General features: G+C 23.9%; 1 protein-coding gene across 1 annotated transcript in view; it reads left to right on the top strand.

Annotated features, from left to right (window-relative positions):
- The window catches only part of LOC127279676 (uncharacterized), a 74,411-nt gene that overhangs the window by 10,694 nt on the left and 37,482 nt on the right, over nucleotides 1-26,235 (top strand). Inside the window, exons 3-7 of the mRNA XM_051302191.1 lie at nucleotides 175-408; nucleotides 6,815-6,918; nucleotides 16,760-16,936; nucleotides 18,052-18,234; nucleotides 22,478-22,660. Of these exons, the coding sequence (XP_051158148.1) occupies nucleotides 175-408; nucleotides 6,815-6,918; nucleotides 16,760-16,936; nucleotides 18,052-18,234; nucleotides 22,478-22,660 (881 nt within the window). The remainder of the gene's footprint in view (nucleotides 1-174; nucleotides 409-6,814; nucleotides 6,919-16,759; nucleotides 16,937-18,051; nucleotides 18,235-22,477; nucleotides 22,661-26,235) is intronic.

Raw genomic sequence — 26,235 nt, forward strand, 5'->3', positions numbered from 1 at the left:
ATAGTAATATTATTATTTTAGTTTTTTGTTAATTTTGTGTACTTTAAGTTAAATAGTACAATTGTTAATATTTAACAGTTTGAAATAAATTAGTAAATTATTTTAGTTTTAAATAGAAAAATAAAATGTTTTTTTTTTTTTTTTATTAAAATTAAATATAAAGGAATTTTTCAGATCGCTGAGATCGATAATATTTATTTTGGAAGCCGAATATCTTCCAAACAAAAGCAATGCTTGTGGTTACGATATAGAAGCTGTAGAGAGAGAACGTCAAAAAAAGTTACGTCAATTAGAAGAACAAAATCGATTTTACAATGTAAAACTTGCAAGATATATGCGAGAACTTTACATGGCGGAAGAAGAAAAAAAATCTCCCATTGTTGATTTTAGATCATCATTAAACAGAAGGTGAGAAAAAATTATTAAATTAAATTTTTCTAATTTCTAATTTTAAATAAAGTAAAAGACGCTATTATTGAAGGGGTCTCAAATTTATTTATGTTTTGTACTAAGATAATTCAATATAATTGATAAAATGTTTGTATTTTCGTTTTATTTACCTTTAAAAAATACTAATTAGACAAAATTAATAATATTAGATGTTTCAATTAAATTAAAATAATGAAATAATGAAATTTCACTTTTGCAGCAGAAGTTGGACATGGTATTTCGAAAGCTGTAGATTGAATTAATTGAATTAAATCTTTGTCCAACTATTGGGTACAATATATAAAGCGGTAGATTAACTTGGACAGTCAATTCAGACAGAATTGGACAGCGATTTTAGAGAAATTGTTTTATATATTTTTTTTACTCCTACAATTAATAAATTTTATTTTACCTAAAAGCTAATTATTTAAAGAGTATCTCAAATTTTTTTTACTTGATTGAGCCGCTGGATTCAAGAAGGGCACGTAAATTTTTTCGGCCGGAAAACGAAGTCACCTAGATACTTAAAATTCATTTTTCGAATTTTAATATTTTTCGAGCATATTCTTATACAGAATTCGATTGCGCATCTTTTTTTCTCAATAAGAAATTTTCCATCTTTTTTCGTTTTCGAAATATAAGAGAAAAACTGTTTTGTTAAAAAAGAAAATTTTCATTGTTTTTTTGACTTCAACTCGCGACAGCTCAGACAATTTTACGAATTTCTTAATGAAACAAAAACGAAAATACGTGTTATTATATTCTACGAGTGACTAAAAAAAGAAAAAAGTTGTTTTGATTAAAAATAAAAAAGTTATTAATTTTTTAATGAGACATTGCAAAATTCATGAACTGCAATTTTCACCCCGTGAGGAATTTTCGTAAATTTTCACCAGCAACAAACTTCCAGTGAGAAAGTTGTTCATTAAGGTCCAAAGAAGTTTTCTGGAAAGTTACAATGCTTCTTTGAACCTTAATGAACAACTTTCTCACTGGAAGTTTGTTGCTGGTGAAAATTTACGAAAATTCCTCACAGGGTGAAAATTGCAGTTCATGAATTTTGTAATGTCTCATTAAAAAATTAATAACTTTTTTATTTTTAATCAAAACAACTTTTTTCTTTTTTTAGTCACTCGTAGAATTTAATAACACGTATTTTCGTTTTTGTTTCATTAAGAAATTCGTAAAATTGTCTGAGCAGTCGCGAGTTGAAGTCGAATAAAAACAATGAAAATTTTCTTTTTTAAAAACACAGTTTTTCTCTTATATTTCGAAAACGGAAAAAGATGGAAAATTTCTTATTAAGAAAAAAAGATGCGCAATCGAATTCTGTATAAGAATATGCTCGAAAAATATTAAAATTCGAAAAATGAATTTTCAGTATCCAGGGGACTTCGTTTTCCGGCAGAAAAAATTTACGTGCCCTTCTAAAATCCAGCGGCTCAATTAATAAATTTTATTTTACCTAAAAGCTAATTATCTAAAGAGTATCTCAAATTTTTTTTATTTATAATTTGAGGGCTATTTTAATTTCTTTTTCTACTGTCCATCTACTGGTTCCAATTTTTGCTTTGTCCAGGTACTGGTTCTTTTACCTTATTAAAATAAGTAAAAATTATTTAATTAAATTGTTTTTAATTACAATTTTTAAATATTAAAATAGAAAAAAATTATTCAATTAAATTTTTGTTAATTACAATTTTAAATATAGAAATAAGTACCTAATATTAACTTTTTTGGATTTTTGCAATAATTTACTAATTTTTGCTTATTTTTACACCAATTTTAAAAATACCGATTCGTTTGTTATGTTGAAGAAAGGCAGATGTCTTTATATTTCACACTCACTTTTGTTTATTTCATTTTCAAAACGTTTGTATAAATGTAGATCTTGTTTAATTTCGTCCTATTTTTTTTCACTTCAAATTTCGAGAAATTCGATTTCTGTTCATTTTTTTTTTTTTTCTTCATGAAATATGCGTGAATTTCAAAGGGTCCATAATTAGGTATAAGTGTGGTTTTCTAGTTTGCGGTTGAAGACACCGAAATTTAATATCCACACCGAGTTATCTCTTACGGATGATTATAAGCTTCTTCTCATATTACTAAAACCACGTATTGTTTAGCAAATAGTCAAAGAAATATATAGGTGTAAAATTATTTTGACAGGGTTTTTTTTTTTTTTTTTTAGATTTATTATAAGATATAAATCGAATCTGACATATAATAACAACAATCATAATTAATATTCAAATAATTAGAAATCAATTCTTATACAAAGACTTTTTTGGTCAGAAAAAAAATTTTAAAAAAAAAATATTAGTTATATATAAAAATAAAATTAATTATAAATAAAGATATAAAAAATTAAAATAATAAAAATACAAAAGATAAGAAAAATTTTGAAAATAATTGACAAAAGTAAACATAAAATAAATTTAAAAAAAAAAAAAACTAAATTTGACAAAAATATGAAAAAGAAGTTACAAAGTTACGAAAAAAATCAAGTAAAAAAAAAATAAAAAACTGAACAACAAATAAAATAAACAAAAATTTAATAATAAATTAAAAATACCAAATTTATCAAAAATCGATGAATATAAAAATTCAATAAATTTATTTTTTTGACAATTTTTGTATAATGACAATTGCCAGAATGATTTTTTGAATTTTTATCTTCATCCTTTTTTTGAAATTTGGTAATTTTACTTTTTGTATATTATACGCTTCAATTTTTATTTTTTTTGCAGTTTTGTCAAATTTTGTTATTTTTAATATTTCTTTTTTCGTATTTTTGTTAAATTTTGTTATTTTTTAATTTATTATGTTTACTTTTGTCAATTATTTTTAAAAAATTTGTTATCTTTTATTTTTATTATTTTAATTTTTGTAATTTGTTTGTATTTTCTTTATTAGTTTTATCAATTATTTTTATTTGTCTAAAACTTAAATCTCTAAATTAAAATGTAGCTCACGCATCTTGGTATTAAATAAAAATTAAACTACATCTTAAATTTTGAGAAGGCTTTTTCAAATCGCTGGTCTATTTTCATTCAAACATACTTCTGTGGAAGTCTCCGCAGAGCTTATGGTCTTCTTAGCATTGTGAAATATATATATATGTATATATATTTATGTGTGTAGATCTATTGCAACAATGGTCGAATAAAAACGGCAACATTTGAATGAATAGAGTGCAGATGTGCAACAGAAAGGCGAAAATTCTCTCCACACATTTATATCGTATTGAGGGGAGAGGCAACCAAATTTTCCACACAAAAATCGCTCATTGAATAAAAAAAAAAATATATATATATTCATATGAGTATTTTTATAATTTTTTTTTTTATAGAATATTTTTATAAAATTAATACTTTCCATTGCTTTTTTTTCTTTACAATGAAATTACTTTTTTTTACAAAAAAAAGACACAATAAAACTATTTTTTTTTTTTTTAATAAAAAAATATGTTTTTTTATTTTTATTTCTAGGAAAGGAAAGTGTGAAAATTTACCCTCCACATATATAAATAGTGAAGTAAAAAAATGTGACAAAAAAATATTAGCCATATAATACTGAGTATACAAGGGTGTAAGTTAAATTCTCTTGGGGTTGTGCGAGAGAACCTGATGCTAAATACCCTGGCAAATATGAATTTTCGGTTATTATTACCAACCCTCATATATATAGATGCGCCATATGATTTTTTGCTGAAGTCATGTTCCTTGTAATCCTGTATCAGTTAGTCATTCTCTAATAGATTTTTTTTTTACATTTCGAAACGTTTAGATAAACGTTTATTTTTCTCTTTTAGTCATTTATAAAAATTTCTCGAGACAGTTTCAAATTTTAAATACCATTAATAACAATTTGCAATGCATGATTATTCCGCATAAAAATCATTTGTTAGAATTATTATTTTAAAGAATTTTATTAAATATAATATTTAATTTTTAACTGTCAGAAATTTCAATTCAGTGAAATTTTATTTATACGAATTTTTATTTGCAATAAATTAATAGAATTTTTTTTTTTTTTTTTTTTTTTGCAAGAAATAAAAATTTATTTCCATTTTCTTACAAAATAAAAATCTATTATGAGAAAAATTAAATTTCTTTCAATAGAATTTGACAGAGTAATTTCGGAACTTTATATAAGAGAACAAGAACATGTGCAAATATATCGATGCTTGACAAAAGGGTGGCTTTCTCCTTCTATATAGAGAGATGGGGTGTAAATCAGACCCTTCTGCAATTTTGTGCACTCAATATCCGTCAACTATAATTTCTCTTTTAAATTACTAACTTGATATGTAACTATATTTTTTAAAATATGTCATTTTTTGTCAAAAGATATCTATATATATATGTAAAAAAAACTGAATTTGAATTAAATATAAAAATATATTTGTCTCAAAGCTTGATAACTTTTTACTTGTTTGAAATAAAATTTCGTTAATTTTGAATTTATTTTTTTTTTATTTATAGTAAAACCCACGTATATCGGACCCGCATAATTCGGATTCCCGCTTACATCAGATTTCTTTTCCGATCCCTTGAAATCCGATATACGTGGGTTTCACTGTATTAATAATTTATTAATCATTTTATTTATTATTTCAGTGTTTTATATATGGGCGATTTCACGTGAGATTTCCGTCAACCCTTTTTAAATTCGGCCAAATATATTTTTTTCTTATTCTGTAGTGAAAAAAAAGAGATAAGTATTTTTTTTATTTTTTTTTTTCTCAAAAATTTTCGAGTTATGAATTTTTAAAATTTCAGTTTCTTCAATGTAGACCTATTTTCAATGTCTAATAACTCGAAAAAAATGGATTTTTTCGATTTTTGATAAGAGAAGAAAAATTTCAGTTTTTCTTTTACTTTTCAATAATGTTAACAAAAAAAATTTTTTTTCATTTTTTATTAAAAAAATAACAATTTTTTATAAATAAATTAAGTTTTCTTTAATTTGGATATGCACAGAAAATTAAAAGGCATTAAAATAAGCTGTAACACTTATTATTTTAATCCAATTTTGCTTATTTTAATACCAAAATGGATTAAAATAAGCAAAATTGGATTAAAATAATAAGCGTTGCAGCTTATTTTAATGCCTTTTAATTTTCTGTGTGATTTTAAAAAAATTTTTTTTTGTTAAAAATTTTTAATTGTAAAAAATTATTTTTTTTCATTTTTTTTAGAATCTGAAATCATATTTCATTATGAAAAATGAAAAAAAAATCATTCTTAACAATTTTACAATTTTTTTTAATTTTTAAAAATGCGCAAAATGCTGTGCGCGGTGTTTAAATGTTTATTTAAACCTATAAAACTTATCGACCCACTCTAAATTTTTTTGCAAAATGTTCTTAGTATTTCCAGGTATGTTTTTAAAAAAATGTTTAAAAAAATCAAATCAAATTAAAAAAAAACTTAATTTGTTTTTAAAAAATTGTTATTTTTTTTAACAAAAAATGAAAAAAAAATTTTTTGTTAATATTATTGAAAAGTAAAAGAAAAACTGAAACTTTTCTTCTATTATCAAAAATTGAAAAAATACATTTTATTCGAGTTATCAGACATTGAAAATAGGTCTACATTGAAGAAACTAAAATTTTGAAAATTCATAACTCGAAAATTTTTGAGAAAAAAAAAATAAAAAAATACGTATCTCTTTTTTTTCACTATACAGAACAAGAAAAAAATATATTTTGCCGAATTTAAAAAGGGTTGACGGAAATCTCACGTGAAATCGCCCATATATGTTTATTATAAGCATTTAATTTTCTTGTACAAGTATGTTGGCATGTCATATAAAATAGAGAACATAATAGAATTTACACATATAACGTCATTGACCTATAGGGTTAATATTCGCGACATCAGTTTATCAATAATACAAAGTGAATGTATAACAGTAGTAATCGATCACTTACACTTAAAATTAACTCTGTGGAAGATTGACTATAAGGAAATTATTATGTAACATATAAGTATAGGATCCGATCATTAAATATTAAATTTTTACTATGTATATTATTATTATTATTATTATTATTATTATTATTATTATTATTATAATTATTATATATTTGATTATATTATTATTACACTGAAAAATATTTATTTTGGACCAAATAATTTTTATCTGAATCAAATTTTTTTTAGTGTATTATTATTATTATTATTATTATTATTATTATTAATTAGATTTTTTTTATTACATAAAAATTGAAATTCTGTAAACTTTAAATACATTTTAAAAGTAATTTAGAAACAATTTTAATAAGATAATACGTTTTTATTTAAAATTTATAGAAAAAAGAAAACTAAAAAAAATTGTTATTAAAAATGATAAAAGTAAAAATTTTTGTTTATTTTAGATGTTCGGGACTACAACATTGTAGATACAAAATGTCCTCAGATCATCCAGGACCTCCTATTTGGAATCCTGCGAATATTCGTGTAAAATATGCGTGTATACCAGGTAAGAATTTATGATATATATTTATTATTTATAATTTTTAGCTATGCAATTTTTTTTAACACAAACCTCATTTTTGAGTATTTATTATTTTATTATATATAAATAGATACAATAATATAATTCTAATTTATAAAAAAGTAAAGTTCCCGTGTGGAAATCTTCCCAAAGTCGCCCAAAGTGAGACTGGGCGCCAATCTGGGCCCAACTTGGCCATTATAATTTTTAATAATTTATAGATTGAAAAAAATATTTTGTTCATTTGAACGTTTAGAACTTTTGGCTCATTATTTAAAAGAATTTCTAATTCATAGAATTTTCATTTGTCCGAAATTGCAAATGACCGAACAAACAATCGACAGAAAGATTCGGCGCGATTTTTAAAATCAACCAATTAAAAATTATCCATAAAATTGTGATTGGTTGATTTTAAAAATCGCGCCGAAATCTATCTGTCGTTTGTTTTTTCGGCCATTTGCAATTTTGGACAAATGAAAATTCTATCAATTAGAAATTCTGTTAAATGATTTTTCGGGTTATGAAAAAATTCTGTAGTATGAAAAATCGGTTATATGGAAATTATATCAAATAATAATTAGAACAAATGAAAATTCATCTGAAAGAAAATTCTATGCAATGAAATTCTACCCAATAAAAATTTTTTAAAATGCCTACATATTATGTTAAATGAAAATTCGAGTAAATAAAAATCCTGACAAATAAAAATTCGAACAAATAAAAATTCTGTGAAGTTAATTTTCGGTCATATAAAAATTGTGTAATATAGAAAATCTTTTTGATGAAAATTCTGCAAAATACTAATTCAAAGAAATAAAAATTCTGCTCAAAAATAATTATGGCAAATGAAATTCCATAGAAAATTCTAACTAATGATTTTTAGTACATATTCATGCGCCTCGATTGGAATCCGGATGTTTGGAATTTTGCTATATGCATAAAAGTACACAAAAATATAAAATTTGGAATTTAAAAATTACAATTTTTCAGTATATATAATACTGAATAATACATTTGTAGAAAAATATTGTCAACAAACACTGGAGATTTACTCTCTTCGTTCATACTTATTGTTATAGTATTGTTAACAGGATTCGCAATATATATAGAAAATATACAAATGCGTAGACAAAAAGGAACATGCGGTGTACCGCAAACCCTGTTCACAATAGGACCCTTTTTCGAAATATTCAGAAATATGTATATATAGTGAACAGCTGTGAACTCAGTGGATTTCTAATCCAAAGTATGGGTTGAAAAAATAAATCCACCCTCACTGCTTTTAGGTGCACTTATAGTCTTTATCAAAAGTTTCGTTTGCTACAAGAATTAACAATGAATCACATATATATATAGAGAGAATATATGTAAATATACTTTAGCTCAAATGTCAAGAAATTGGATATTTGCCATATATAGTAAAGTGTTTTCTGCTGACATAAATGTAGAGAAAAATATTACGTTTCATCAATAACAAAATTTTTAATAATATATTTAATAGAATTCAAAAATTGTAATTTTTTCAATGCAAAAAAATTTGTTTTCGATTTCAAATATCTGAGACGCATAAATAAGCTCTAAAAAATTAATTTCTCAGAATTTTCATTTCACAGAATTTCAAAATTAACCAATAAGAAGTTATCAACGAAATGATGATTTTTTTTTTGCCTCAAAATTTTTCTGACAGATGTTTATTTGGACAAATGAAAGTTCTGTAAAACAAAAATTCTGCGTTTTAAGAATTCTATATAAAATGTAAATTCGAACAAATGAAAATTCGGATAGAAATGAATTCTTTCTAATATTTTTTTTCTAAAATAAAAATTCTTTTAAGTGAATATTCTGCCTAATGAAAATTCGAGCAAAGAATAAATTATGTTCAATTCAAATTCGATGAAATAAAAAGTCTGTAAATTGAAAATTCGATTAATCTGTATATTATAGAAATTTGGATAAAAGGAATTTCTTTTAATTAAATAATTCGAAGAATTAAAAATTTGGCTAAAAATTAATTTCAGGCAATGAAATTTTGTAAAATGAAAATTATTTATTTATTTAAGAAAAATAAGTTTATAAATAAATAAAATTATAACAAATTAATTTTCGAACTTATTCATGTGTTCAAATTAAAAAAAAAAATTTTGCACTATCTGATTTTAAATATTATTGATGACTATAAATATATATTTAATAAAAATTTTGCAGTTCAAAAATTCTTGAAATAATTTTTCTATAGAGAGAAAATTTTTATGCCTATCAATTATAATGTAAAAATAATTAAATAATGTTGAATTACTAAATAAATTTTTTGTTGTTTAGAGCAAAATAATTATTTATTAGTTTCAAATAAAAATTGTGTTTGCTTAATTAAACTATTGTTACAGAACAATATTTATTGATTTAGAGAAGTTTGTAAATCTTTATCATCATAAGATTGTAAATTCTTATATAAGTAAAAAAAAAAGGAATATTATTATTTCTGAAAAAAGCAAGTTTTAAATTGAAAAAAATATTTTACATAAAAAAATGAATCCTGCTTTGATAACGCATGGTTATAAGTTATTCTTCAATATACTCTATTTAAAAATTCAAAATTACATCTATTAGAATACGAAAATGATAAAATTTAAATGAAAATATTTTTAATTTTTTTTTTAAATTTAAAAATTTAAGTAAATTGTAAAATTAATTTTTAAAATTTAGAAAATTTGACCTTTTTTCAACGGATAAGAAACTTGTGTGTTAAAAAGTTTCCACTGATATTATACAGATGTCTCCAGTTGCTTAGGACTTGTTTTTCAGATATAAAAAAAAATGGTAACAAAGTGTTATGAAATTTTCATTAGGAATTTAAAGTTTTCGTTATAAATTTAAAAAGAAGAGTCAAAACTTGGTTAAAAATAATTTTTTCTATCCGTACAATAAATTTTGGACAATTATATTTCGTAAACATTTTCTGGCAGTTTTGAATTTGAATTCTAAAGTTGAGTTGTAAGAAAAATATTTTAGAAATTTAATTAAAAAAAAACAACATTTGGCGTTGGAGAATTAAATTTTTCTATTAAATATCGCATTTTATCAATTAAAAAGTTTATACAATTAACTTTAGTTTTACAGGTTTTACAAAACTGCATTTTAAACTTAAAATACAGTTTTGAAATTAGATTTTTTAAATTCTTGATAAAAATAAAAAATTTACCTAATGTAATAAAAAAAAAAAATTATTTCTAATACTCTGTGACCATTTTATATAAAAGATTTATAAAGTTTTTTTTTCGTTTCTATCTGAATTGTAAAATTAAATAATTCAAATGATTTGAAAAATGAGAGCAATTTTAAATTATACATAACGAATTTTTGTCATAATATTAAAATATTACCTCGACTATGGTTAATTATGCAAGCTGGTCCATTTTCGTGACTCAATCAAGTACCTTCATCTCTTTATAGTCGGTAAAATGCTGTGCCAACTAAAACATTAAAAATGTCGCCATAAAGTAAAAACAAAATAAAATAATGTGAAAATTTGAATTATTTTTTATTTTTGTAATACCTATAAAGTTTTTTTTTATATTTCAATAAAAAAAAATATTTTTTTTTCTTTAAAAAAGACTTCATTTATGTATAATTCACAGAAAATTGTTAAAATTTGTTATTCAACAAAAAGTCTTCGATAAATAAAGTTCAAAAACGATATGTAATTAAGAATGTAAATACAAATCATCTGCAAATAGCTCTCAATGAAAATACTTCACAAACTGTACTGAAAAAATTATTTTATCAAATATTCAGTTACTTGATTATCGAATATGAATATTTATTAATATTCTCAACCAAAAATTTCATTATTATACCAAAATTAACTACTGGCGCAGTACTGGTTCAGTATTGGCTGCCGAGACTAGGCAGTCTGTACTGAACCAGTACTGGTATTTTCATTGTATCAGTACTGGTGCAGTACCACCCTCCCAGTACTGGCAAACCAGTACTGAGCCGATATTGAGCCAGTGCTGGCTCAAATAGATTTTCTTTTTGATTAATACTAGTTTACAAAAATTTCTAGAGTGAACCTGATGAATCTTTTTGTTTAAATATTTTGTTTATAAAAATTTTTTCACTTTGATTTTATTTTTGAAAATTAAAAGGTATTTTATTTTGCTTTTTTGTGGGTAAAATTATTTAAACAAAAAGTTTCCTGAGACTAATTCCAAAACATTTTGCAAGTTTTTTTTATTGTTTTCAGATATGCAATAAACCAAAAAAAAATTTTAAACGATCAAACTAAAAATAAATAAAATTTTTTATAAAAAAATTAATAATTTTTAAAATAAAAATTCAAAAAAATTTTCTTGCCAACACTTGTTAAAAATTAAAAAACAACTTTTATTTTCTTAAAAAAGTTTTTCAAAAATTTATTTTGATGCAAATAAAAATAAAGTGAATAATAAAATAATTAAATAACTAATTGTATAATTATATACATTATAATTATTTTATATACATTTTTATTTTTACTGAACTGTTTTTATATATTATAAAAACTTTGGTTTTATAATAAACATATTTTTATATTTATTTTTTGATTTTTTAAAATAATAATTTGCAATATATATTATAATAAAGAATAAAAATTCTTGGCGTTTTCGATTTTATAATAAAATATTAATTAGTTAGTTGACTAATTTAATTAATATTTAATTTGTGTTGGGTTACTAAAAATTTCACACACTTTTTCCTAAAAAAAAGTATTACCTGAAGCAGAGATTTTACTATTGCTGTGCAACTTATCTCTGTTACAGTTAAAGCTATCTTTTCGTATACAAGAAAATTACAAAACTGCCAGTACTCGGCCAGTACTGAACCAGCAGTGGTTACCAATACTGGTGCCAACTCTGGTAGCCAATACTGGTAAAATGTTATCATCCCAAAGTTACGCCAACTCTGGCGCCAATACTGGGTGCCAGTACTGCGCCATTAGTAAATTTTTGATATGGTTAATTTACATAGTCTTCAAATTTGTTCGACTTTTTTATTTTAATAAAATTTTTTTAATTATTTATTTTTAAGTTTGTTTATATATTTTCTACAAATTAATTTCAAATTAATAATTTAATAATAAAAAATTCACCTAATGTGGTGAAGATAATTTAAAATTTTTAAAACTTTTTAAAATAAAAGCAAACAAAAAATTATAGAACGAGAGAGAAAAATAATAAAAATTAAAAATAAAATAAAAGAATTCATTCACAATTTCTACTTGACAATTTCCAAGTTATTGAGATAGGACGTGTGGTTATTGTGCGACTCTTCTTATTTCTATATAAAATATCTATTTTGCCCTATACCTGAAATACTCAATTTGTAGAGAAAATCAAGATAAATAGAAAAAAGAAAGAGGGAAAAACACGTTTTTATGTACAACACATAGATGTATATATCAAGTGCAGGAAAGAATAAATGATGATTCCCCTTCGATGCCCTACAATCGGTCCAATTCCTACCACCAACTTATTCCCCTCTCCCATATTCGCAGCCGCTCTCAACTTTACACCCCCGAGAGAGAAATTGGGACAAGGGCACACTTGTCTCTATTCACACAAATATAATATATATATCCCCCAGACATCCCTGATATCAAATTTATGACTTTTCAAACGATTCTAAACACATATATGACAGTATAGATGTAGGCCCTGCATCAGGAGAGAGAAAAAAAAATAAAAATCGCTTTGTTACCATAATTTTTTTTTTTTTTTTTTTTGACAAAGTATATAATTATACCCACATATAACTTAAAATTGCAGCAATATTGACAATATTTCCTAAATATTCTATAATTTCTACAATATTGGACAACTGGAAACTCTTGCGGAAATTTGAACAAATTTTTTTCACATAACTTTTAGTTTAAAAACTCAATTTTTCAACATAATATTAAATTGAAATTTTTGTTTGTATTGAACAAACACATATTGCACTGAAAAAAAATATAACATAAATTCCAGGCCTCGGATCGACTTTAAGGCACAAAAAAGTCGTTTTAGTCGATATTCCAAAAAAAATAGATTTTTTTTATTTTAACAAAATTTAATTGGTTAATAAATATTTTACTTTAAATAACTAATCCCATGTGGAAATGTCGACTGGGCCCCAATCTGGTCCAGACTGGGTTTCCCAATATGTCCAAAGTGGGCAACCCTAGACAACGCCCAAACTGGGCGCGTAACGCTGATCCCAAAGATTTCCCAAGGTTGGTAAATCCCAGCTGGGGCCAGATTGAGTTATTCCATTTTTATTTATAATTGTTAATTAATAATTATATAAATAATTTAACAACAAAAGAGTAAATTAAATGAATAAATATAATTTCCCTTTAAATTAAATTGTATTAAAGATGACGACTAACAAACAATGTATATAGTAAAAAAAGTAAAAAAAAATATTTATATAATTTAAAAATGAAATAATAGTGTATGTATTAGATTTTCAAGTTTTGGTACAACTTATAAATGAAAATCTAGAAATAACGCAAACCTATGAAATAAAGAAAACTGCGCACGAGGGGAATCGAACCTACGACCTACGGACTTATAGATTAACGCTCTAACCACTATGCTAACGACGCGTATACCTGCAGACAAGTTTTAATTTCTCAGTATCAAAGATGTGAAAAATATCATTAGGTTAGACAATAAATTAAAATATAATCACTTACTTAATTTCATTTATTTTAATTTAACATTTTTACCAGTAATTAATAAGTACCAAAGTATAGTTGTCGTTCAAGTCAAAATTTTGTTCAATTATTATTAATAAATTGAATAAAAATAGGAAATAAATGATTGAGAGTGGGAAAGCCCAAACTCAAAAAACGACTAAGTTATTATTATTAATAAGCTTAGTTGAATAAATTAAAAACTAAGAACTTGACATACATTTTATTTATTCAGGGAAGGTATTATTTGAGCATTAATATAATATTAACTAAAGTTTTCAATTTCCTTATTTTTCCTTAAATGTGAATTTTGCCCATATTGGCTTTTGGAAAAATCTCCAAACAGCATATAAATTAAATATAATTAACTAGTTTTATTATTTCTCAAGTTTTTTTATTTATTTATAACAGAATATTAAATTGAATTTCAGTTTGGGAATACTTTGGGAAATCCCAGTTGGGGCCAGGTTGGGTTGACCCAAACTTTGCCCAAGTACAATGAAAAACAAACATTTTTTTCAGCTTTTCACAGTTGAGCTTTTTTGTATATTTGTTCAGCATATTTTTTAAATAATAATTTAATTAACTTAATTCTTTTATTTCTTCATTTTTCAAACTTTGGGAAGTCAAGTTGGGCCCAGATTGGCGCCCAGTCTCACTTTGGGCGACTTTGGGAAGATTTCCACACGCGATGTTATTAGATACTGAGTTTTTTTTATTAATTCCATAATGAAAATAATTCTATAAAAATATTATCAAGAAAAATTATTTCGAATATTTCAGAATCGAACTAATTGTATAAGATAAGACCAATTTTCAAAATTGTACTTAAGGCCAGGTGCAACTCGTCAAATGTAAACAAACATGAAAATGTACGCAATTATTGACAAATTTGCGACAGCCTTTTTTTAAATAGAAAAATAATAAAAATTGTTCTTTCTTTATGTGAAAATGGAAAATTCATATATATAAAACTACAGCCTGACACCGTATTTGACTAATAATATGAATAATGTAATTAATAATTATAATAAAATGAAAATTACACTGAAACAACAATTTTCTCATAGTTACGAAAAAATAACTATTTCACTAAGAAAACTGGAGGTTCAAATTCTGAGGTTCATAAAGTGTATGATTCCCCTTATTATTACAGAGAGTTTAATAGACGTATAATACCCCCCACCATAGAAAAATGTATTGTTTTTGAAAAATTTCAGGTAATTTACATATGTAATATACGTAAAAAACTCTATGTTATTTACCTGAGGTATATTACATACGCAATCCTGTTTGTTTCTCAATCAAATAGACCGAATTTTGGGGTTAGGTTACCATATTTATTCGTTCCGCGCAGTTCCGCGTACGATAAGGAAGGGATTTCTCCATGGAGTAGTATAAGGAGACCGAACGACCATGTTAAATTTGCGTTAAAAGTGGATTAAATTTTGGTAACCGATTAGTGTCATGAAAATACGTAATGGAACACTAGCGCCACTGATTGTGTAAAACTCAGCTGGACAGTCAGCCATTGTAAAAGTTTTAAAAATAAGGAGCAATGTATTTTTGGGTTATGTTCAACGTACTTCTAATTTTTCCCACTGTTTACATACTTCCCACACGAGGCGCATGATTTTTCCCAAAAATTAAAAAGTTCGAAATTTTAATTGATCGAATTACTTTAAGTCGATATTTTATTTGGTCGAAATTCTAAATGATCGTCATTTAAAGTGGTTGAAATTTTATTAGTTCGATATTTTGTTTGGTCGATATACTAAATGATCCACATTTAAAGTGGTCGATATTTTATTTATTCTATATTCTAAATGATAGAAATTTAGAAGCATCGAAATTTAATTTGGTCGATATTTTAAAAGCTCGACATTTTTTTTAGTTATACGAGTTTCCTCTCTATGTTGTTATTATTATTTACATCAATAATTTCAAATTTCCCGCAAAATTTCAATGTACTTTACCGACAAACTACATAGAAAGGAAACTCGTATAGCTAAAAAAGTGTCGAGCTTTTAAAATATCGACGAAATTAAATTTCGATGGATATAAAATTCGATGGTGTATTTCATTATTTAGATTATTTTCCAATAGGATAACTCTCAAATATAAACTCTTTATTCCTCCAAATGTTCACTTCAAACCTCCAATTTTCTCAGTGTTGAGTATATCTGACGGACGGACGAAGTAAACCTGAATGGGAGAAATAGTGTGGGAAGGGGTAAAAGACCTAATCTCTGTCATCTGGTGGGAGTATAATTTCAAAATTTTACCCTTTCCAACTTGTTACCGTCCAATGGCTCAACTCTTTCTCCCACCTAGTCAAATAAGGTGTCAGGCTGTAGTTTTATATATGAATTTTCCATTTTCACAAACAATTTTTATTTTCTATTAAAAAAAAGGCTGTCGCAAATTTGTCAATAATTACGTACATTTTCATGTTTGTTTACATTTGACGAGTTGCACCTGGCCTTAAGGATATGTGGGAATCTCCCACGTGACCTAGTATGGGAAAATGTGTTTTGGTAGTATACATTTCACTCTAAAATGAGAAAAGGTTTTTGTCTACAATTTTGAGAGATGATAGATTAGGATACAAGGAATCTCGCTGTTCTTCGAAAAATACATAATTTTGCGTTAAATTATTAAAAAATGAAGTTTAAAAAGTGTGATTTTTAAACGAAAATAAAAACAAACATGGCGGCGCATACACAGACGTTGCTTGAGTGTGTCAATGCTCCAGTAAACAGCGCCAATTCGAGCGAGTGGCCGCTGAATGAACTACGATTAAATACATTATTTTACTATTTATTGCTTTATTTTTATTCTTTTTGCGTTAACTTATGGTAAATGAGTAGAACAGTAAGATTCCTTGTACCAAACAAAATCGTTTCTCCTAAATTTTAACCCAAAATCATTTTTTATTTCAGAGAAATTTTCAAACCACAAAAAAACGTCCTTTGTCCACATACCTTTAACGAAAAATTTATATTCTGAAGAAATAATTTCTTAAATTGAAATTTAATTAATATTACTATAGATACTGGAATTTTTGAATGAGAAGACCTAATACATAAGGAATTAATTTTATTTTTCTAGAAGTAGAAATAAAAAAATATTGCAATCTACATGTGAAAGTGATAGAGGGAGAGGAAGGTTACATCAAAAATCCAGGATATCCTCTTTATTATCTTGGTGAAAATTCATGTGGGTGGATATTTAGATCCCTCCCTGGGCAGAGGATAGAGCTGACAATTCACGACCTCCATCTTCGTGGTAAGTGCTTTTAAGTTCTCGAATTTGCCACTTAATGTCTTTTGATCTTTCAGGGTTGAAACTCTCATATTTCTGTCAATGTCGTTCTAATTTTTTTTTTTTTTTTGCAACGAAGAAAAAAGCTCAGCAAGAAAAGCTAGAAGAAAGTGGATACTATGTCAAAACGTATAGATATATATAGTCCATTATATATTGAAATATTCATATAGTAGAGCTTTTGTCATATATAAAACACATGAATAATTTAAAATAGAGATATAACTAAAAATTTCAGTGGATCATAAATAAAATTTTAACAAATCTTTTTATGAATTCAAATTTAAAAATAAAAATAATACTTTTTTTCTTTAATTATAAAAAAAAGAAATAATATAGATAAATAACAAAATTTTAAATAAATAAAAATTTACCCAAAATTTTCAAAGTAGATGCGATTTAAATAATACAATAAATAATAAAAATTTAAATTTATGGAATTTCATTTGTCATAATTATTTTTGAGATAAATTTTTATTTGTTTGAATTAGTATTTTGCAGAATTTTTATCTAATTCATTGAATTTTCATTTGTCCGAAATTGCAAATGACCGAACAAAAAATCGTCTGAAAGATTTCGGCGCGATTTTTAAAATCAACCAATCAAAAATTATCCATAAAATTGTGATTGGTTTGATTTTAAAAATCGCGCCGAAATCTATCTGTCGTTTGTTTGTTCGGCCATTTGCAATTTTGAATTAATGAAAATTCTATCATTTAGAAATTTTGTTAAATGATTTTTCGATTAGGTAAAAATTTTGTAGTATGAAAAATCGGTTATATGGAAATTATATTAAATAATAATTCGAACAAATAAAAATTCATTTTTAATGAAATTTTCAATTATCAGAATTTATATATAACCGAAATTGAATTTATCAGAAATTTCTACAATGCCGCAAAATTTCGAATCATCTAAAATTCGCATTAATAATTTTTTTTGAAAAACTCTATTTTGAATTATGTAATAAAATATTTTTTCAATTTTATTGACTTTTTATTTATTCTTTAAAATGAATTTTTTATATTTTTTTTTCTAAAACCCTGTGCTGATAAAAAAAAAATATTTTGTTTTTGCAGCTCATGCGCTAGATGGAAGCTGTGTGGATGTTATAAGAATAAGAGACAGTGGTAAAACAATTTATGAAAATTGTGGAACCGCTGCTGGAATTACTGTAATTTCAAATACAAATTTAGTAACAGTTGACCTCGTTGCATCGAAGAATTTGTATCCCGCCCGCGGATTTTTGTTGCAATATAAAGGTATTTTTATTATACATTAAATTATTATTTTTTTTATCAATCGATTAATCACGATTAGCTCGCACCTCGTTATTTGCAAAAATTCTCTTTTAAAAATTTTTATTAAAAAAAAAAAAAAATTCCCCAATAATCTATTTTTTAAGAAAATTATGAAATTAATAAAAATAATTACAAATAATTATAAAAATAATTAATAAAAAGAATTAATAAATAAAAAATTATTTATATTTGAGAATCTCAGTTAGTGAGAAATCTGAAAATGTTAAAAAAAAATTAAATGGATTAAATAAAAATTATTTGATGCAAATAAAAGATTTACTTTTCTATTATCTATTGTCCATTATGTATTTAAATTTAAACCAATTAAATATATTTACTAGACCTCAATATTTTATCTAATAAATAGGAATTTGTATCAAATATAAATTATAATTTAAAACAAAGAGATACAAGGAAATAAATCTTTATCTGAAAAAAAATAAATTAAAAAATCTGGAAAAAATAGCGAAAATTTTCGCTGTTTAAGTTGAATATATCCAGTAAAACTTATTGTTGATGTTTCAGGTGAAGATTTTTTCCGTGTATAATAATTGGAGCAAATAAATAAATTAATATTATTAACTTGATCTAATTAAAATTTATTTATAGTTTAAAAAAACGTAATTCAAATAATTTAAGTAATTTGAATAAAATTTTGTGGATGCAAATGAGGTATTTCATATGAGAAGACGGGGTCATGTCTCGGATTTTTCTCAAAATTCGGTAAATTGTAGTGATAGTGGTGCTAAATAAGTGTACAAATTTTGAATTTGAAATTTTTAATATTTTTCGAAATATTTACAATTACAAATTTGAGCAATATTTTTTTGCTTTACTTATAACTTTTTTCCTATTAAAAATAGAGAAAAATGTTGTAGATGTTTTTTACGCAGATCTTAAACTTTTAGAAAAAAATTATTTTTTTAAAAAAATATTAATTTTTAAACAATTTGTTTAAAAAATAAAATTTGTTTATAACTTTTAAACATGTTCTCTCTCATTTAGAAGCGCGAAAAAAATCATGAATATTGTTTAAGTCATAATAAATAGATGGTTAAATTTTTGAGATGGCATTATTTTTTGTTTTCGAGATATTAATTAATTAACTAACAAAAGTTAATAAAAAATGAAATATTTTACGAACAAATAAAATTAGAGTAATTTTAAAAGCATCATTAGAATGCTTATCAAAATCCGCATCCAACGAGCCCTATATGATCTATTTCTAAAAAACAGGTGTTAAATTAATAATTAATAATAAAATTTATTTAAATAATTAATAACATTTGAAGAAATGAAGATAAACCGTCAATTCTTTTTTTATTTGGAGGATCATCTAATTCTGTGTCAAAAAAAGAATATTAAGTATTACCAAGAATCAAAAATTAATTATAAAATGTTATTTAGAAAAAGACTGAAAAATACCATGCCGAGTAGGTAGACAGCCCCCTCCAACTTGTGTCGTGGGGTGCTGAAACATTGATTTTCAATAATCATCAGTTAATAAATTAAATTTGTTAAAAATGTTATTTACACTGGTTTTATTTAACACAGAATTATATGATCTTCCAAATAAAAAAAGAATTGACGATTTATCTTCATTTCTTCAAATGTTATTAATTATTTAAATAATTTTTATTATTAATTATTAATTTCACACCCGTTTATCCAAAATAGTTCATATAGGGCTCGTTGGATGCGGATTTTGATAAGCATTCTAATGGTGTTTTTAAAATTACTCTAATTTTATTTGTTCGTAAAATATTTCATTTTTTATTAACTTTTGTTAGTTAATTAATTAATATCTCGAAAACAAAAAATAATGCCATCTCAAAAATTTAACCATCGATTTATTATGACTTAAACAATATTCATGATTTTTTTCGCGCTTCTAAATGAGGGAGAACATGTTTAAAAGTTATAAACAAATTTTATTTTTTAAACAATTTGTTTAAAAATTAATATTTTTTTTTAAAAATAATTTTTTTCTAAAAGTTTAAGATCTTCCGCGTAAAAAACATTTACAACATTTTTCTCTATTTTTAATAGGAAAAAAGTTATAAGTAAAGCAAAAAAATATTGCTCAAATTTGTTATTGTAAATATCTCGAAAAATATGAAAAATTTCAAATTCAAAATTTGTACACTCATTTAGCACCACTATCACAACAATTTACCGAATTTTGAGAAAAATCCGAGACATGACCCCGTATTCTCATATGAAATGCCTCAAATATTAAAAAAAAGATCCATTAAATATTTTTCAAATATTTTGAATTAATTGAATCAAATGCATGATTTTTATTTTTATTTTATAAACTAAAGAAAAATTAAAATAAAAAAAATATCCTCGTACAAAGAACTCTCACTTATTCAGGTTCGACTGTAGATATAAATAATTTAAGGGGGTCATAAGAATTAAAATGCAAAATAAATTCCAGGGTTGAGTCTACTATCTTGATTTGAAGTTAAACTTTTGAAAATTTGCATCTCTTTCTTAAAATATATTTTACTCCTTTGAGGTTTGCCTATGGAAAATGAAAAACTGATCTACATAAATCCAATATAATTTCAATTGAATCAAAAGTAATATTTCTTTTCGTGAAACTCGCATCTCGATAAGAAATATATATATATGTATATCACGTGAAATCGAAGATTTAGTCACGTGTAAAAGTTGAGTTTATATTTTAAACGCATGGAAATTCTGAGAGGTCGTCGGTTTGCGTAATTTTTACTATTATCATTTCACACATTGTTAGTGTTTCAGAGGGAGATGATTTATTTTCATGAAAATGAATAAATAAATTATAATAGATTTTTTGCCACCCCCCACTCATCCTTCCCCTACAATAAAACTCCAGATGTTGAATATATATGCATTGTTTTTATCAGAAATGGAAAAGTTTTATTTTTCGAGGAAAAAGAAAAATATTCTTCACAATATTTTCCATAACGATCTTCATGTTGAAGTTTTATTGGTTTTTTTTTTAATTTCCGTGACAAAAAAAGGTAGTTAATCATTATGCAATAGTCATAAAAGCAAAATATTCTAATATATATAAAAAAAATTTATTTTTCTTCAATTAAAAATTATTGATTTTATGTAAATTAAAATGTAATTTATAGTTTATTTATTTTATTAAATACAATATTATCATATAATGTATTTTTTGTTAATTTATAATAATATGATACTTGGGAAAACAATAATATAAAGTCTGGATTTATCATTATTAATTTTAATTATTCGTAATATAATTGTTATTTTATAATTTTTAATTATTTTATAATAATAATAATTGTAATAATTTTATAATTATTAATATAGAGCAATTACTACTATTCGTACACTGAAAAGAAAATTATTTGGTTCAATTAATTCTTATTTGAAAAATATTTACTTCAATCAAATATTTTTTATTTCACTGAGAAAAAATGTTTAGTCAGAGCAACCAAAATTTGGTTAGGCCAAGAAAAAAATTTTGTTGGTATTTAAGCAACCAAAGTATTTGTTTGCGTCAACCAAAAAATTTGGTTGAGTTTTTTTTGTTGGCATAACAAAAATGTTTGGTTAGCTCAACCAAATGTTTTTTGTTAGGTCAACAAAAATGTTTGGTTGATCAAACAAACAGTTGTGAGAGATTTTAACTAATAATTGTTCTCTTAAGCTATGAGCTTAGAGCGAATTAAATTATTTGGTTGTCGCAACCAAATTTTGATAGGACAACAAACGATAATTTGGTTTTCTAGACCAAACTACTTTGTTGTGTTAACCAAATTATTTTGTTGTCGTAACCAAATTTTGGTTGGGATTTAAAAATGTTCAACCAAATAATTTTGTTGGCCTAACCAAATGTTTGGTTGAGATAACTCTCTACGAATTTGTTTCAGCCAACCAAAATTTGGTTACAAGAACCAAAATTGCCTAACCAAACAATTTTGTTGAAAACACTAAATTTTTTTTCTCAGTGTTGCATCTAAAAAAAAAATTTTGATTCTTTATAATAATAGTTATTTATGTATATAATTATATATATTCAATAGATAATAGAAAAGTAAATCTTTTATTTGCATCAATTGATTTTTATTTGATACAAATAATTTTTTTTCCTACGAATATTGCAAACTGCAACTAGAAAATTTTCTATAAATTTTTTTTTTTTTTTTTTTTTTTAACAAAAGTTTAATAAATTTTTTTGCAGTTTTAGGTTGTCCCGAAGTATCAGCACCAAACGGAAGCTTTGTATCGAATGGAACCCTTGAAACTAGAACTTTCCAATGTCGAATGGGTACAATATTTCCGGACTCAAAACAAAGGACAAAAACGATCGTTTGCAAAAATGGTCGATGGGACAAAAGCGTTCAAACTCTGACAGGTTGCATTGGTGAGTCTGTCATTTCTTTTATACAGTTTTTTTTTCTTTTGTTTTAATTTAATTTAATGTACCATCACAAATTTATCATTCCTTCTTATGTCGCATATCTTTCCAGAATATTTGGTTTTATAAGCTTTGTTTTGCATTTTTTTTTACTATAATATTTGCTTTTATTGTAAATCTTTTTCTTATGTGAATTTTTTTTTTTTACTATTTTTTCACATTTATAAAAGAAAAATTGTAGGATTCTCTTTTAGGATTTAATTATTTTTTTATTATACAACTTTAACATGGTATATTGCGAAAATTAACTTTTAAAAAAATATGTTTTTGTGTATGAAAAATAAAAAAACACGCATTTTTTTAATTTTCGTAACATTTTTTTTTGTAGTTTTTACGAATTTTTAGATTTTTATCAAAAAAATGAAGAAAAAAATTTTATCAAAATTAAAAAAAAAAATACGTGTTTCTTTATTTTTTAATCAGAAAAACAATTTTTTTAACTTGAAAGTGAAAAAGAAAATTTTTGTTACATTAAAAAAAATGTATATATATATATTTTCTTGGCAACTAATCAAGATTTTAAATTCGAAAATAACTGCGATTTTGCTTATACTGAGTGTTCAAAAAGTATGGAAACGATCATATTTTTCGAAAAGTATGCATTTTCGAAAAAAAAGATGATCAAAACAAAAGTTGTTTGATGATAATTATATTACATAAAAATCATTAATTAAAAATTCCATTTTAAAGAATTTTATTAAAAATAAATTTTTTTTTTAGACGAATTTTCAGTTTTTAAATTAGCATTCGACAGAATTTCTTTTTTTATGTATATATGAATTTTTACATTTTTAGCTACAGAATTTTTTTTTAGCAGAATTTTAATTTAATCGAATTTTAATTGAACTGAATTTTTGCTCAATCGAATTTTAAATTACATCAGAAATTCCAATTAACCGAATTTTAATTTGTCCGAATTTTTAATTGATAGAATTTTTTAAGGTGCCGAATTTTCATTTGTCCAAAATTACAAATAACCGAACAAACAATCGATAGAAAGATTTTGGCGCAATTTTTTGAAACTGACCAATCACGATTTTTTTTTTTTTGATAATTTCTAATTGGTTAATTTTAAAATTCCGCCGAAAATCTTTCTGTCGATTGTTTGTTCAGCTATTTGTGATTTTGAACTAATGAAAATTCGGCATCTTAAAAATTCGTACAAATAAAAATTCGGCCAAATTAAAAATCGGTAAGTTGAAATTTCTGTCATTTAAAAATTTGAATCACATAAACTTCGATTGAATTAGAATTCTGTTAAATTAAAATTCGCCTAAATTAAAATTTTTTAAAATAAAAAATCATATATAAAGAAAATGACTGTAAAATAAAAATTCTACCAAACAAAAATTCGATAGCTAAAAATTTTGTTACTTTAAAATTCGTATAAAAAGAAAATCTTTCAAATTTTAATTCGAAAAATTAAATTAATATATTAATAATTATACAGGGTGATTTTTATGTTCCGTACCCTGTAAAAAAAATTTTTTATTCTCATTTTGTTTCGTTATTTAAACAAAAATAATGTAATTAAAAAAAAAAAATTTTTTTAGGGGGTTCGGAACATAAAAATTTGAAATTTGCTTGAAATTTTTCTACAATTAAATAAATTCGCAAAAAAAAAGGTTTTAGAGGTCACAGAGATTACGATTTCAAAATTAATTTTCAAAATATTTATTTGTGCCAGACAGAAAATTTTATTTGAAACAAATATGTACAAATATTTATTTAGTTCTCTGTGAGAAAATAGTTTTTTTTTTTACTCAATTCAAATAAATTATATTTGGTTCGAATAAAAAATCTCTCTGCAGTTTATAAAAATGGTTAAGATACATATTTATTATAAAAATAGAAAAATTTTTAAATACTAAAATAAAAATTTATAAAAGAAAAAATGTGACAAATTATAAAAAAAAAAAAACAGAAATTCTCAAGTTAGTATCTTTTTTTTTCGCAAAATAAAATAAATTTGCGAGAAGAATGAAAAAAAAACAGCGTCAAAATTAAGGGATCTGAAGAAGGTAAATACAAACCTGATCAAATCCTGTTTGGCGGGGAACTTTTTTGTTTACGGGGGATAAGAGGAGAAAGAAAGTCCTGTTGGTGGGAGGAAGAAGGTTGGATCGCACGCGTGTTCGCAAAACAGGGGGAGATATAGCACACAGACGACGCCGAACGTCCCGACGCCACGTGTATTTAAAAAGTGTTTGAAAAAAAATATCATCAATTTTCAATAAAGATTTTCATCTAATTAATAAATCAATCAGGTCAGTGTCATTAAATGTATAATAAACATTGTTAAAAATAATATTATATTCTTTAATTTTCATCAAGAAACTGCTTGAGTTTCATTCAATTATAAAGTGCTGTCTATATTGTATATATCTTTTTTTTACATTGGTCTCACGCAATGTACAGTGTAAAAAAAATGTTTCCAATCAATCACTTGTTCATTATTTATCGGGGAAAATTTTTTTTTTTTAATTATTTTATAAAATTATATTATTTTTTAAATTAAATTCTTCTTATAAAATTAAATTATTTTATAAAATTAAGTTATTTTATAAACTAAAAATGTTTTATTAAATAATTTGATATTTGATAATTTATTAATCAATTTCACTAGGTTTTTTTTTTAATACTGAAAATGTTTAATTAATTTTATTGAAGATATTTAACTGAATTTCGCTGAAAATTAAATAATTGAAAAAAAAAAATTGCAAAACGTTTTAAAAAGTTTATATTCATAATTTGCTCCATTTTCTAAAAATGAAAAAAAAATTATAGGAAATAATTATTATTTAATTGAAATATTAATTTAAAAAAAAATTATTATGATATTTTTAAAAGTGATTTTTTCGAGTTTTTTTTTTTTTAATTAAAGGTCGACGATCTTTTTTTTCGTTTTAGCTAAAAATATATATTTTAGAAGTAAAATTAATGGGGATAATGACTGTTGCTTTTTTTAACACTTATTGTATGAGGGGAAAGAATAACATATGAGGCCTTAAATGAATTACTTCACATTTGCCCTTATGATATATCAATTCGTTTAAGACCGAATTTCAAGTGACAATCTATTATTAAACACACGTTGTCGCAACACTCTTCTTTGCGTCACTTTATTATTTTATCTTTTTTCTCCAGATTTTTTTAAAAATATTTACAAACAAATTTACAATTTTGTAATATTTTTTTTATTAATTAAAATTCTTTTTTTTTTACCTGAAAATAATTTTATTTTACAAAATTTTATTAATATATTATTTTTATAAATCTATAATATAATCTTCATTTAATTTTCTTTTATGCGTGATTTTTGTTTTAAAATATTTTTTTGTCAGTTTATTAATAAGATAACTCGAGTATTTTTATTGTTTAGACTGATGACGTCATTATATGTCTCATATGCTCTTTAAGAGCAGTTGAAAATTAATTTTAATTATATTTGTGTTATACGTATTTGAAGTATATAATTTATATTTGTAATCATGAAAAAAAATGTTTTTGTTATTCAATAT

The sequence above is a fragment of the Leptopilina boulardi genome, unplaced genomic scaffold (genome assembly GCF_019393585.1).
Source record: "Leptopilina boulardi isolate dan_hultmark-lab unplaced genomic scaffold, ZJU_Lbou_2.1 LbouV2_221, whole genome shotgun sequence".
Classification (NCBI taxonomy): Eukaryota; Metazoa; Arthropoda; class Insecta; order Hymenoptera; family Figitidae; genus Leptopilina; species Leptopilina boulardi.